The sequence below is a fragment of the Podarcis muralis genome, chromosome 13, assembly GCF_964188315.1.
Source record: "Podarcis muralis chromosome 13, rPodMur119.hap1.1, whole genome shotgun sequence".
NCBI lineage: Eukaryota > Metazoa > Chordata > Lepidosauria > Squamata > Lacertidae > Podarcis > Podarcis muralis.
This window is the reverse complement of record NC_135667.1, coordinates 34,592,146-34,607,666: the sequence shown is the minus strand read 5'-3', so window position 1 is coordinate 34,607,666 and position 15,521 is coordinate 34,592,146. Positions and strand designations below refer to the sequence as shown.

At 48.3% G+C, this 15,521-nt stretch overlaps 1 protein-coding gene across 1 annotated transcript in view; it reads right to left on the bottom strand.

Annotated features, from left to right (window-relative positions):
* Positions 1–13,863, bottom strand: part of NGFR (nerve growth factor receptor) — a 60,429-nt gene extending 46,566 nt beyond the window's left edge. Inside the window, exon 1 of the mRNA XM_028702292.2 lies at positions 13,608–13,863. Within this exon, the coding sequence (XP_028558125.2) occupies positions 13,608–13,667 (60 nt within the window). The 5' untranslated portion in view covers positions 13,668–13,863. The remainder of the gene's footprint in view (positions 1–13,607) is intronic.
* Between the last annotated feature and the right edge of the window lie 1,658 nt (positions 13,864–15,521).

Here is a 15,521-nt window from a genome sequence, read left to right as displayed (position 1 = left end):
AAGGGGCATCACAAAACAATTGAGAGCAGAGGTGGAAGGGCTGTGTCTCATGATGACTAATCATACTGCAAGAAGCCATTCCTTAGGGACGCCTTACATAAATCCCACCCAGCAATTGTAATATCCAGGCAAGTCCTGTTTTTGGGGAAGGAAGCCATCTTTGTAGGAGCACAAGGAGTTGGGCTTTGAATGCTCAGAAGAGGTGTTGGAACTGCAGTCTTTAGGCTGCAAGGAAGAAATAAGCCAGAGTTAGAGAACCTAGGGTGTTTCTTTCATACATGTTGGTAGGACTGTATGTAGCCAAACTGCACACACAGAGAGATGTGCAACTTGGAGGCTAAATACACAGTCACTGCAAATTCCCATCATCACAGTTGCACCTTTTTGGAGGCCACCATGCAGATATTGACACGGGTGGCGCTGTGGGTAAAACCTCAGTGCCTAGGACCTGCCGATCGTATGGTCGGCGGTTCAAATCCCCGCGGCGGGGTGAACTCCCGTCGTTCGGTCCCAGCTCCTGCCCACCTAGTAGTTCGAAAGCAGCTTTAAGTGCAAGTAGATAAATAGGGACCGCTTTATAGCAGGAAGGTAAACGGCGTTTCTGTGTGCTGCGCTGGTGCAGGCTCACCAGAGCAGCTTCGTCACGCTGGCCACGTGACCCGGAAGTGTCTCCGGACAACGCTGGCCCCCGGCCTCTTAAGCGAGATGGGCACGCAACCCCAGAGTCGGACACGACTGGCCCGTACAGGCAGGGGTACCTTTACCGTTTTATGCAGATATTCTTTTAATTTATTTCATTTCCCCCCCAAAAAAAATGAAACTCAAAGAGACTTTTTTAAAAGTTGCACAAAGTTGCCTGTTCACAAGCCACAAATATTTTCTTGCGGTCCGATAAACCTCAGCGCAATAAATCCCTCCCTCCCTTCCTCTGTTTGGCCTGTGATGTGAACTATTTAACACGGAAATCAAACCCCACCTCTTTCATGGAGTCACCATGAGGCCTTGGATAAATCACCACCTCCCAGCCTCCCTTTTCCCATCAGTAAAATGGGCAGATGTAGCAGCCTCCATCGCTGGGCAGCAGCAGGAGTGAATAATTTGTACGGCAAATTATTCAACATTTTCTCTAAACAATAAGTACCAGTAACAGCTGCAATGTAGGGTGGCCGACCGGGAGAAGGGCTTTGATTTTATCTCCCTACATAGAAAGTTGAGGGTGTTTCTAAGGCCGTAACTAACTCCTTGTCAATTGAGTCATCTCTTTATTTTCTTTCCCCTGCCACTTCAGTCAGATATGACAACCGACCGTGATTTCCTGCCTGCTTTCAAGATCTCTAAAATAGGGGGTGGGGAAGCGTACATAACTTAGGTTTAGTTTTTTCCTGGACGTGCGATTTCTGACCTTAGGGTCGTTCTACTTGAGCAACAAAAATTCACAAGGACGGTTGGAAAAGATCGCCTGCAGAGCTGGAGCACATTCCCCAGTTTGACTGCATTTCTCAGGCTCGGGATAAAGATTTAGGGTGTTTGTCCTATTTGGGAAACACTGCTACTGCATTTCTGTGTTGTGGCCATGTGTCCCTCCTTTACAATGGCACTCCTCTCTTTGCAAGAATCCAGGTGAAAGGTCAAGAACAATGGTGGGCCCAAGATATTGGATACAATATATACCCAGTACGTGAATGAGTGGGAAAGGCTGTGGAAGGAGGATATTAGATTCACTGCTTGTTACAATCTCAGAGAAAATGTAATGAGGATGCTAAACAAGGTGGTACCTAAGCCCAGCCAAATTGGCAAAAATGTATAAAAACAGTTCAGAGGTTTGTTGGAGGTGTAAAAATGGGGTAGGTACATTTATGCACATGTGGTGGGGATTCTAAGAGAATTTTGGGACACCATATATAAAGAACTTAAAAAGATATTCAAATTCTCATTCATCCAAAAACCCGAGGCCTTCCTATTAAGAATAATGTCCATGGAAATTAAGAAAAATCATATACCTCTATTCATGTACGCGACCACAGCAGCTAGGATTTTGATAGCAAAGAATTGGAAAAGCGATAACATCCCCACAAAAACTGACTGGCAAGCAAAAATGATAGAATATTTACCACTCGCAAAGATGACAGGGAGATTAAGAGGAAGGTCAATACAGAAATTTAATAAAAAGTGGATAATGTTTAAAGAATATATTTAAAACTATTGTGATAACGGTAACTCCTTGCAGATCTAGAATGAATCTTGAAACATAAAGACAGCGTACAATAGAATATTCTTGATAAGAAATGGGGAAAAGAAAAAACAATAATGAACTGTGTACAGGATAACAAAATGCAAAACGATACAATGAGAAGAATCGGAAGTTGTTGGAAATGTAAAGAAACTGAAGGAACATTCTTTCACCTTTGGTGGACGTGCCCAAGGGTTAAGGCCTTCTGGGAAATGATCTATAATGAATTGAAAAAGGTATTTAAATATACCTTCCTTAAGAAACCAGAGGCCTTCCTTTTGGGCATTGCTGACCAATTGGTGCCTAAGAAGGACTGGACTTTCTTTATGTATGCGACAACAGCAGCAAGAATACTCATCGCAAAGCACTGGAAGACTCAAGATTTGCCCACGCTGGAAGAATGGTAGACGCAACTGATAGACTATACGGAACTGGCAGAGATGACTGGCAGAGTCCAGGACCTGGGAGAAGAGACAGTGGAAGAGGACTGGAAAAAGTTCAAGGACTATTTGCAAAAGTATTGTAATCTTTTTGAATGTTAAGATGATGCAGGATAGAAAATAATCTGGCACTAACAAATTAATAGAAAGACGTATGAAAATATGTGAACCGTAAAAACAAGGTTGAAATTTTGACAAATAGCAGGTTAAAATTAAAGATCCATATATTTGAAAGTAAAGCTCAAAATTGGAAATATAAATTTCTGAAAATTACAAAATAAGACTTGAAAGAAGGTGAAGTACTGCTGAATATAATTTTATAAATGGGAACGCAGGAAAGGGGGATGTGAGGAAGCCCTTTTTTCTTTTCTTTTTTTCTTTTTCTTTCTTCTATGTTGGTGATGGTGTTTTATGTGTTGGCTGATGTATTGTTTAAAATCTTCAATAAATATTTTAAAAAAAGAGAGAAGAATTGGAAGTTAGTGTCTAAGGTGTGCTTATGTTGTAATGGATGGAATGAGTGTTGTTTGTATTGTATGTACTGTTTAAGTTTTATGTAAAGTAATGTTAATTGATGCACAGTGGTACCTCAGGTTACAGACACTTCAGGTTACAGACGCTTCAGGTTACAGACTCCGCTAACCCAGAAATAGTACCTCGGGTTAAGAACTTTGCTTCAGGATGAGAACAGAAATCGTGCGGCGGCAGCGGGAGGCCCCATTAGCTAAAGTGGTACCTCAGGTTAAGAACAGTTTCAGGTTAAGAACGGACCTCCAGAACGAATTAAGTTCTTAACCTGAGGTACCACTGTATAATAAAGGTTATTTTGAAAATTTATAAAAAGAAAAGAAAAGTCAAGAACAACAGGGGTCTTGAAGCAGACTGAGCAGGCAAGCAGACAGGTCACCTTTCTTCACTATGTTGAGATGCATTTATTTAAATGACGGTAATACTAGAGACACTGTATCAGAGAATCATAGGATTGGAAGGGACCTCAAGGATCATCTAGTCCAACCCCCTTCAATGCAGGAATATGCAGCTGTCCCATGTGGGGATCGAACCTGCAACCTTGGCGTTATCAGCACCATGCTCCAAATATCCATCTGTGCATAGTTGGTGAAGTGCAGAGGTTGGAGCAGGGGTCAGCAACCTTGTTCAGCAGGGGGCCGGTCCACCGTCCCTCAGACCATGTGGTGGGCCGGACTATATTGGGAGGGGGGAATGAACGAATTCCTTTGCCCCACAAAAAACCCAGAGATGCATTTTAAATAAAAGGACACATTCTACTCATGGGGGACGTGGGTGGTGCTGTGGGTTAAAGCCTAGGACTTGCCAATCAGAAGGTCGCGGTTCGAATCCCTGCAATGGGGTGAGCTCCCGTTGCTCGGTCCCTGCTCCTGCCACCCTAGCAGTTCGAAAGCACATCAAAGTGCAAGTAGATAAATAGGTACCACTCCGGTGGGAAGGTAAAAGGCATTTCCGTGCGCTGCTCTGGTTCGCCAGAAGCGGCTTAGTCATGCTGGCCACATGACCCGGAAGCTGTACGCCGGCTCCCTTGGCCAATAAAGTGAGATGAGCACCGCAACCCCAGAGTCGGCCACGACTGGACCTAATGGTCAGGGGTCCCTTTACCTTTACCTATACTCATGAAAAAACACACTGATTCCCGGACCATCCACAGGCCAGATTAAGAAGGCAATTGGGCCGGATCCGGCCCCTGGGCCTTAGGTTGCCTACCCCTGGGTTAGAGAGTTGGACAAGGACCTGGTAGACCAGCGTTCAAATCCCCACTCTTACCACAAAGCTCACTGGGTGACCTTGGGCCAGTTACTGTCTCTCAGCCTGTTCTACCTCATAGGGTAGGGAGGTGATGAGGAGGAGGAAGATATGTTGCCCATCTGACTGGGCAGCTTCCAACAAACTATTAAAACACACAAAAAACAAGGAAGCGGGATAGCTATGCATGCTGCCTTCAGTTCACCTGAGGAAAGATGGGGTATTAATGAAATAAAATGAATTTCATGCAAATATGTGTCCTTGCGTGCTCAGGGGAATACTTAAGTTATACTTCTGTGGCTTTTAGCACTCTGGCTAATGAGTCGCACTTCTCTTTCTCTGCCTCCACTGGGTCTCATCCTACTAATCACTTCGTCTCCCTTGCACCGCAGGCCCTGTGAATTATACATCCCGCACCCTCCCAGCCCTGTGCTTCAGATGAAGGGAAGCTTTTGCCTGTGACAGCTCTGGCCACAATACATCAATTAGCCTCGGAGGTGCCATAAATTAAACCAGAGGTGTCAGGGGGCGCCAGGAGCTGTGTCTGTTGCGGCCTCGGTGTTGTCAAACAAAGCTCGTCCTTCGTGGTCCAAAACTGAGAGAAGATGGAGCACAGCCTAGCAAGCAGATAGGCAGACTCACCTTGCATATCGGGGACACTGTCGTACAGTGGATAGAGTTTTTAAACTGCTTTTCCTTTTTAAAAAGGCAGTGCATAAATTGCCGATACCATATAACCAGTCCTGAAAGACCTACATTGGCTCCCAGTATGTTTCTGAGCACAATTCAAAGTGTTGCTGCTGACCTTTAGGCCCTAAACGGCCTCGGTCCAGTATACCTGAAGAAGCATCTCCACCCCCATCGTTCAGCCCGGACACTGAGGTCCAGCTCCGAGGGCCTTCTGGCAGTTCCCTCACTGTGAGAAGTGAGGTTACAGGGAACCAAGCAGAGGGCCTTCTTGGTGGTGGCACTCACCCTGTGGAACACCCTCCCATCAGATGTCAAGGAAATAAACAACTGACTTTCCAAAGATTTGGAAACAAAAGACTTTCCAAACGTTAGGTGTTCCTGCTAAGGGGAACTTTGAGGCAGAAGAAGAGAAGAGTTTGGATTTGATATCCTGCTTTATCACTACCCGAAGGAGTCTCAAAGCGGCTAACATTCTCCTTTCCCTTCCTCCCCCACAACAAACACTCTGTGAGGTGAGTGAGGCTGAGAGACTTCAAAGAAGTGTGACTAGCCCAAGGTCACCCAGCAGCTGCATGTGGAGGAGCGGAGACATGAACCCGGTTCACCAGATTACAAGACTACCGCTCCTAACCACCACACCACACTGGCACCAGTCTAGAATTGTAGAGTTGGAAGGGATATCTTGAGGGTCTTCTGCAGTGCAGGAACCTCAACTAAAGCATCCATGACAGATGGCCATCCAGCCTCTATTCACCACCTTCCAAGGAAGGAGAGTCCACCACCTTCGGCTTGGTGTGGGTCCCAAAGCTATTTCCCCAAACCACGCCCACTTGCCCCACACCTGATGTCATATGTGATGTCAGCAGTGGAGCAGCCAATCCCTGCAGAAAGCAGCTTTGCCCAGCCCTATGATTGGTGCTAACCAAGCACTGGGCACACAGCTGGCAATGAGAGGGACTTTGACAGGTGGGCGGGATCACCCACCTTTCAATCATCCAGTATCACAATGACATTGGGTGATGGACAAGTGGGCAGGACCATGCACCAGCCAAAGTTGGCCCTCACCGATAAGGTCAGATAACAATCTTGCCCACTGCACCATAAATACTCTCCGTCCTCCCCCCCCCAAACTTACACCTCCCCCATCTGGTGCTGGAGCACACTTCTCATTCAACATTTCTTAAAACACCAACAATAGGGGTGTTCACACATTAGATTCAACAAGTGTACAATCCCTGTACACCTGTATACCTGGGTTGATATCTGCACGCTCGCAAAATTAGTTGCATGTAACACACAGCAAATGGGCACCCTGCTTACCTGTGTACACAATAGCTAAGCTGTACTAATAAACAAGTGTACCCTCTTTCACACAAACACTTGTACATGGGCAGAGGCAGCTTGTGCCTGTGTTCAGCAAAATAATAATAGTAGTAGTAGTAGTAGTAGTAATAATAATAATAATAATAATAATAATAATAATAATAATAATAATAAATTTATTCATATCCCGCCCTCCCCAGCCAAAGCTGGGCTCAGAGCGGCTAACAAGCAAAAATAGCACAGTGTACATAAAATCACACAGTCAATTAATTAAAATCCATTCTAAAATCAATTCAGAATCAAATTAATGGCAACCATTGGGCTAGAGTTCCATGAGGATTACAGAAGGAGAGAGGGGGTCAGACTGTGCCTTGGCCAAAGGCCTGGTGGAACAGCTCCGTCCTGCAGGCCCTGCAGAAAGATGTCAAGTCCCTCAGGGCCCTAGTCTTTTGTGACAGAGCGTTCCACCAGATCGGGGCCACGGCTGAAAAAGCCCTGGCTCTGGTCGAGGCCAGCCTAACCTTCCTGCGACCCAGGATCTCCAAGATGTTTTTATTTGAAGACCATAAGGTCCTCCGTGGGACATACCAGGAGAGGCGGTCCTGTAGGTATGAGGGTCCTAGGCCGAATAGGGCTTAGTTTAAAGGTTAAAACCACCACCTTAAACCTGATCCTGTACTCCACCTGGAGCCGGTGCAGTTGGTATAGCACCGGACAAATGTGATCCCATGGTGAGGACCCCATAAGGAGTCTCACCATGGCATTCTGCACCTGCTGGAGTTTCTGGGTCAGTCTCAAGGGCAGCCCCACGTAGAGTGAGTTACAATAATCAAGCCTGGAGGTGACCGTCACGTGGATCACAGTGGCTAGGTGAGGGCAAGAGAGGTAGGAAGCCAACTACTTCGCTTGGCGGAGATGAAAAATGCCGCCTTTGTTATGGCTACAACCTGCGCCTCCATAGAAAGGGAGGTGTCAAAGATTACACCCAAACTCTTAACGGACGCCGCTATTAGTATTAATAATAATAACATCCATCCTCCTCCTCCTCCTCCTCATCTTCTTCTTCTTTTCTCCATGCCTGCTCCATGGAGCCTGGTGTGAAGTACTTCCCCACCCCCCAAATCTTTGTTCCTTTCTTAGAAAAAGTAGGGTCGTTTGAGGTGCGTCGCCTTTAATTTGGCGAACGTTGCAAACAGGACCTGTGCCTTGAAGGAGGCTCAGACTATTTCAGTCGGTTAGAGCGTGGCGGTGATAACGCCAAGGTTGCAGGTTCGATCCCCGGATGCCTGCATATTCCTGCCTTGCAGGCGGTTGATGACCCTCAGGTCTACAATTTTGTGATTCTATGATTTCTATTCCTCCTCCTCATCTGCTCTCCAGGGTCTCACTCCAGGGTCTTTCCCATGAGCTGCTAGATGACCCTTTTCCACTGGAGATTACTAGGCTGGGACTCAGCCTTGGGACTGTCTATGGGAAACTGCATGTGGCCTGCCACTGGACTGTGACCCCTCCCATAGATTCAGGGACATCCCTAGCTGCCAAATTAGTGTGGGGGAGAGGTTGTCATTAGCCTGCAATTCCTTTCTCCTTCCCCCTCCTCCCACGATCCCTACTAAACTGTCACAGGGCACCTCCAGACTGCTAGGATGCAAACCCACGATGCATGCAGGGATATTTAGGTTTGCATGGAGTGTACAAAAGCCGTCTGCCTCCCTAGCACAACGAACCCATTTTTAAAAAATGAAAAATAGGTTTTTTGTGGTTAGGAAGCCAGAAGGCTCTGGGAAGAGTGGGGGTGGGACAAAAGATGCAGAGGAAGGTTTACTCTGCAAGCAGATCAGGATGGATGCTCAGTAAGACCAGACATAGACTAACCTCCACGAGAGAGGGAGGAGAAACTCCATGCAGCACACGTTTCAAGTTGATCCATCAAATCTGCAGTTTCTGAAACAATACGAGAATGGGGGCGGCGCCATCCTTCAAAATCCGCACACATTTGAATTTTGCAGTGAAGTTCTGCAACCAAACAGTATTTCCCAAAATGCCTATATGACGTAAAAGTGTGCGTAAAGATGGAGACTTAGTGAAAACAACGTACAAAAAAAATTGCATTTATTAGGAGAAATTGCACGCAAAAATGTGTTCATTCGTCAAACCTACTGTTTAAAAATGTGTTTATTAGGAGAGGCTCACAATAAAACGCTGGTGTGTTTTCATCAGGATTTCTTTAATAATAATAAAAAAATATAGTAACAAATCACTGCAAAATGCAGAGGAGCGAATTTAAGATTGGAAAAGTAAGAAACCGAGAGAGAAAAAATGGTGAGGTCTTGTCACCCCTAATCTCTGCATAAGCCTTGTGCAAATACCCCAGTATGGATTCTCAGTGAAACAGGGTAGTCTTGAGGACCTCATAAGACACCATCCTCTGCAGGCCTCTTCTTTACTTTTTCATGAACAGCCTTGGGGGGGGGGGAGCATTCTGTGTAGCTCTAAAGTTTGCCCATCTTTTTTTGGGGGGGGGGGGACCTAAACTAAACACATGATCCAATAACAGCCATCCTTTCATTTCCCCTCTGATTTTCCCTTCTTCTTCTTCTTCTTCTTCTTCTTCTTCTTCTTCTTCTTCTTCTTCTTCTTCTTCTTCTTCTTCTTCACATATCATCCCTAGCCCCCTCTGGCATGAGGGCAGATCTGGAAAGGCATGTTAGGCTTCGCCGACATCCCTTCCTCCACCTCCTAAATTAAGCAAAGCTTACTTGCGAACAAACATGTTGTGCAACTTCCTTTCTTTTTTAATTGCATTTATTTTTAAGTGCTGGGATCGTTCTCCCTGGCTTTTGCAGCCTTTTAAGCTGCAGAAGGTGTGTCTCTCAACGCACACAGCGAACTTCCCCCTGCCTATTCCTACTTCTAGGGGAACGGGACGGCATCTCGGAGACCCAGCACTGAAAGAAACGGATTGTACTCAGCTGTCCACAGCCAGAGACTGCCTGGGGGAAAGACGAGGAGAAGCTGTGCAGACGATGCTTAACTCGTCCCCCCCCCCCCCAAAACATCCCAGAGATTCCAGGGTTTAAGCAAAACAGGAAACTCGCACACTCTCTGCCTTTGTAACTGTCATGCCTGGGACCTCACCCATAATACCTTCGGAGCGCCACCTCCCTCTCCCTCTCCTCCTTCAGTTCCCTCCTCCAGGGATAATAAGCCCAAACTCCTTTCCCACAATGCCCATGACAAGCCTGCCAAGGTTGCAGGTCCGATCCCCGTATGGGGCAGCTGCGTATTGGTCCCTTCCAAGTCTACAATTCTATGATTCTACTCGTGTCTCTTCCATGCCTCCCCACCCTCTGATCTCCTTCCACAGGTCTGTATGCTCTTTGGGGCAGAAATCTACTTATTTTTCCTTTTTTGCTGTGCAGTGCCTGTGCACTGACATCTCAGCAGTGTCTTATTCCTTCCTTCCTACCTTCTAATCATGTTCCTCAGAAGTTCTTCCTATTTAGGCCAGGATGAGATGAAGTCAGACATAGACAAACTCAGCCAACTCCCATCATCCCTGACCACTGGTCCTGTTAGCTAGGGATGATGGGAGTTGTAGTCCCAAAACACCTGGAGCGCCGAGTTTGCCTATGCCTGGATTAAGTGGTGGCATGTATAAAGCTCCCGTTTCTTTTCACATGCTCAGAGGCACTCTGGGTGTCTTATCTCCTCAACTGCATCATTCTTAAAGTCTCGTTCATTTTGCTAATTTCACCTGCTTGGCATAATTTCTTGCATTTGTGTTTTGTGCAAAAATGGCAACTGCTGGTGTTTTGGTTTACTTTGGTGATATTCCTTGCTGGCGTTTTAATTCAGTCTGGGGATTCTAATCGTCTGTATATGTTTGTGTTTTATACTCAAACTGCAAAGGTTTTGGTGCACATCGATTTTTCTATTCCAGGGCAAAATAGTGGGGGAGCCCAAGCACTGATTAAAAATGGATTGCAGAGCTGGTTCTTGTTTCAAATTAAGCCAGTGGGTGCAGAGTCAAGAAAAATGCTATACTAGGATGCCCCCATGGTTCCTGTTTCAGCCGAGCATCCTAATTTATGTCTTACAGTCCTGCCATCTGCCTCTCCCAGTCAGTCAGCCACCTAAACTTAAATGTCCATCACCCCCAAAGCTCGACATGCCAACCCCACGCCCCCTAAGATATTAGTCTTTTACTGCACTAGCCGTCCACTGTCTCCTTTTCTGCTAAGGGCTAATGCGATTCAACCCTAGACAGCATTATTATTAACTGTTTCCTGCCCAGAAATGAGCAAGGCAATAAACCAAAGATTTGCCTCTGAGCGTATGCAGGGCTCCTTCTTCACTGAAGAACCTGATCTCCACCTTGCATACTCAGAGAGTTACGGGCACAGATTTGAGGTTTGTGGAAAACACGGACCTTGAAATCCAAAAGCCACGTCTGTTCAGCTTCCCTCCGCCCCATTTTGCAAGCTAAACACTATACGATTTGAGAGGGTTGGAGCTCAGGGGTAGAACTTCAGCTTTGCATGCAGAAGATTGGGTCCCTGGCATCTCCAGATATAGGTGGGAATGTCCCCTGTCAGAAACCCTGGGGAGCTGCTGCCAGCCAGTGTCGACAGTATTAACTTAGACGGACCAATGGGTCTGACTGGGGATAAGGCAGGCAGCTTCCTAAGTCCCTATTGCAACCAAATCCTCTCAACCAGCGAGTCTCTCCCTCCGTCTGGCTACCCATCCTGAATCTCCCCTCTGCAAATAAAATATTAATTTTAAAAACCGCCCCTCTTCCTTCTGTGATCTTTCTCCCTCCTCTCTCTCACACCAGTCCCCTGTCGCACATCCACACTAGCCGAAGGGCTGCAGGCAGAAAACCCCTCGAAGCTTAAAAGCCGATGCGTTTTCTAATCAATGTATGTGATTTGGCTTTGAGGGGACCTCGGTAACTTAGCTTCCTCGCCTACAGGCTAACACTGGTGCGACACGGGAGATCCGGGAATATGATCATTCTTCCCATAGCTTTTTATTATAATTATTTTTTAAAGTAATAACAGGGAAGGTTGGTGGATGGGCTTGGGAGTAGAAGTTGTCGTTTTCCCCGTGGAGTAAAGAATAGCAGGTATCCTGCAATTCCCACCGTGTTTAGCCTCGTGGAGCAAACAGCAGCTGGAGGGTGAGTGAGAGAATCATAGTACAGTGGTACCTCGGGTTACATACGCTTCAGGTTACATATACTTCAGGTTACAGACTCCACTAACCCAGAAATAGTACCTCGGGTTAAGAACTTTGCTTCAGGATGAGAACAGAAATCGCGCAGCGGCAGCAGTGGGAGGCACCATTAGCTAAAGTGGTGCTTCAGGTTAAGAACAGATCTCCGGAACGAGTTAAGTACTTAACCCGAGGTACCACTGTATTTTAGAGATGGGTTGGGGACCTCAGAGGTCATCGAGCCCAACCCAATGTAGGGATCGTGCTTGGCAGACAGACAGCCTGCGCAGAACTACACCCCAAATTGAAGGAGAGCGATTCAGGGAAACAGGACGGCGGTGGTCCCAATGTAAAATCAACCTCAGGGCTATGGTTATTATTAATGTGTTACGAGAGGCGGATACCCTTGCGCAAGGCTTTATCTCTCAGCCTTCCCTACCTGATAAGGTTGTTGCGAGACTGAAATGACCCTGGCAGCTCCTTGGAGGGTGGGTAGGTAAGGATTTGTTTTGGTCTCTTGCAGTTTTGGTCCAGGGCACCTTTGTGCTTCCGGACAAAGGATGCCCATCTTTGATCGCACACAATCATCATCATCATCACGGAGGTTTGAGGTTACAGAAGGGTCTCCAGAGGCAGGAAAAAGCGCAGCGAGATGCTTACATTTGTCGCTATGATTTCTTGGAAGCACTTTCGAGCACGCAGACGTGCTTCCTCGTTTTATCACCCCAACTGGAATCTAGTCAGAGCTCCTTAGACGTCTCATAAAAGGCGGAACCGTGCCTCTAACTCTCTCTCTCTCTCTCTCTCTCTCTCTCTCTCTCTCCCTCCCTCAGCACATCCTCGGAGCCGCTCTTTTTCGTTTCCCTGCCGCGCCCCCTGCGCGCACAAAACCATTTCACACGTTCCGGAGAGAACAATATAAAACAAGATCTATCATTCAGGACACTGTAATTGATAGATCGCAGCCTCGCCGCCGCCGCCCCCCTTTTGAAACGTCAAAATAGGACTTTTTAAATCCTCTTCTTCTGCCCCCCCCCCCTCCCGCGACTCTCATAGTCGCCCCAAATGTTCTCCTCCAGTAGGCAAATCTCTGCTTGGGGTGTGGGGGGTTTCCAACAAACCGACGTGGGGTGTGGTTAGGGTGGGGCCAGGGAGCCCGGCGCTGCCCTACCCTGCGTATCCATCCGGATCCTCTGCACGCGTCTACGCAGAGAAAGCAACTCTCCCTGACTTCACAGCGCGATCCTCGCCGCGCCTCCTCTGGAACTCCGTGGGCGCCAGACACCCGGGATCGAAGCATTACTCGCGAGGAAGTGCGCAGAGGACAGCAGCCCGCTATGTGGTTGGGCGCGCGTAAAAGTTCCTTCCCAGCTGATTAGCAACCCCCCACCAACCTTCCCTAGGGACCGAACCGATGGGTGGGTGCCTCCCAGCAGGTCCACCCCTCCCCCCCAAAAAAGGAACTTAAACCCCGTGGCTAGGGGTGCCAACTTTAATTAAACATTGGGAGGGGGTAAATAATTGATCAGATGACATAGTGCACACACACTGTTTGAATGGCAGTATCCATCAACTGTCGGGGGGCCTGGCCCCCTCAAATATTTTAGGGGGGGAGGGCGAAGGGACCTTGGTCCTAAGGAGTTGGCTCCTATGCCGGAGACAGAGTACCATGGTGTCCAGCTGACCCGAAAGAGAACCGCTACCACCCGCCCCAATATCTGCACCCCAGACTGAACACACACACAAGCACCCATGGGTGGCAGATCCGATCGACGCCCCCGTCTCAACCCTCGCCACGATCCGTGCGCGGTGTCAATTGAGATCTTCTCCCCATCCCTGTCCTCTAAAGATGGGAGTGAGTCGCCGAGCCTCTTCCACACCACACCCCACCCCACCCCTGGGTTGATCCACAGGGCGAACCCACTCACCCCGGAAAGAAGCAGCAGCGATCCCAGCAGGAGCGCCAGCCTCTTCGCCTTCTTCTCCATGACCGTCAGAGCTGGAGGAAAGCGGAGCGCAGCTGGGGCCAGGCGGGAGGCTTATTCCACATCCCCTTCCCGGTACTCCTCGGGCGGATCGCGCGCGCGCTTCTCAGGTCGAGAGACGGAGCGCGATGCAGATACCGCGGCGGCGGCGGCCCCTGTAGGAAGCGAGCGACTGAGCTGCAGCCCGGGCAGCACCTGCTTTCTGTAACTGGGAAGCTCCGCCCCGCTTCCCCCTCATTACTATTAAAACGAGCGGCGCGCTCAGCCCACTGGCTGGGTGGCTTTGGGGGGGGGGGGGAGGCGCACGCACGACGGTGGCACCAGGGCGCCGCCCGCTTTCAGGCTCCCAGCAAGAGCTGAACTGACAGGGGAGAACATGAATTGGTTTCATTGCATTCCTGATTCCATTCCTTCGTTTTATAGAGCTGGCTTTGATTTCTTCCCAAGGTGGGGAGAGATTCGCATCGGGCACGCCCTGGCAGCTTTCCCAAAGTTCCTTTGGAAGAGTGGAAGTCAGAGTTGCAGTGGCAACCACCTGGTACAGTGGGGAAGGGGCACTTGGGGGATGAATGTGCCCCCCCCCCGCGCTACTGCAGTACACTCTACGTGGGGCTACCTTTGAAGGTGACTCGGAAACTACAACTAATCCAGAATCCGGCTGCCAGACTGGTAACTGAGACCAGCCGCTGAGACCATATAACACCGGTCCTGAAAGACCTACATTGGTTCCCAGTACGTTTCTGAGCACAGTTGAAAGTGTTGGTGCTGACCTTTAAAGCCCTAAACGGCCTCGGTCCAGTATACCTGAAGGAGCGTCTCCACCCCCATCCTTCAGCCCAGACACTGAGGTCCAGTTCCGAGGGCCTTCTGGCAGTTCCCTCCCTGCGAGAAGTGAGGTTACAGGGAACCAGAGAGAGGGCCTTCTCTGGAGTGGCGCCCACGCTGTGGAACGCCCTCCCATCAGATGTCAAGGAAATAAACAACTACAGTGGTACCTCAGGTTACATACGCTTCAGGTTACATACGCTTCAGGTTACACACTCTGCTAACCCAGAAATAATGCTTCAGGTTAAGAACTTTGCTTCAGGATGAGAACAGAAATCGTGCTCCGGCAGCGCAGCGGCCCCAGGAGGTCCCATTAGCTAAAGTGGTGCTTCAGGTTAAGAACAGTTTCAGGTTATGTACAGACCTCCGGAACGAATTAAGTACTTAACCTGAGGTACCACTGTATCTGACTTTCCAAAGACATCTGAAGACAGCCCTGTATCAGGAAGTTTTTAATGTTTGATGTTTTGTTATGTTTTTATATGTGTTGCAAACCCCCACACTCCACCCCCGAGTGGCTGGGGCAACCCTGCCAGGTTGGCAGAGTATAAATAATAACATTATTTAAAATATTATTATTACATGGCCCTTAGATTCTTGTCAATCTGCAATCACTCCTTAGCAACTTCCCCTCTCCCCAGGTCACACCCTTAGCTAGTTCTGCTTCGCACCCTCCTTGAGTGTTTTGGGGATGTGTCTTTGAACTGTGCCCCCCCAACGTCCCCTGCTTTGCTGGATGGAGGATAGAGTGTGGGGTGTGTGAGTGTGCATGAAACGGGCTTATTAGTGTACAAGAAGAGCCTGCTGAATCTGGTCAGTGCTGTACCTAGTTGAGCTTCCTGTTCTCACAGAGGCCAACCAAATGCCTGCGGGAACCTGCAAGCGGGACTTGAGCACAAGAGCACTCTCCCCTCCTGTCAGAGACCCTCCCCTGACCCTGAATCTTCCCTGGAGCAGGAGGACAGTATAGATTTGGAACAGTGGTTTGCAGAGGGACATAGTTCAGAAGGCAGAAGCTGGGAAATACTGGAT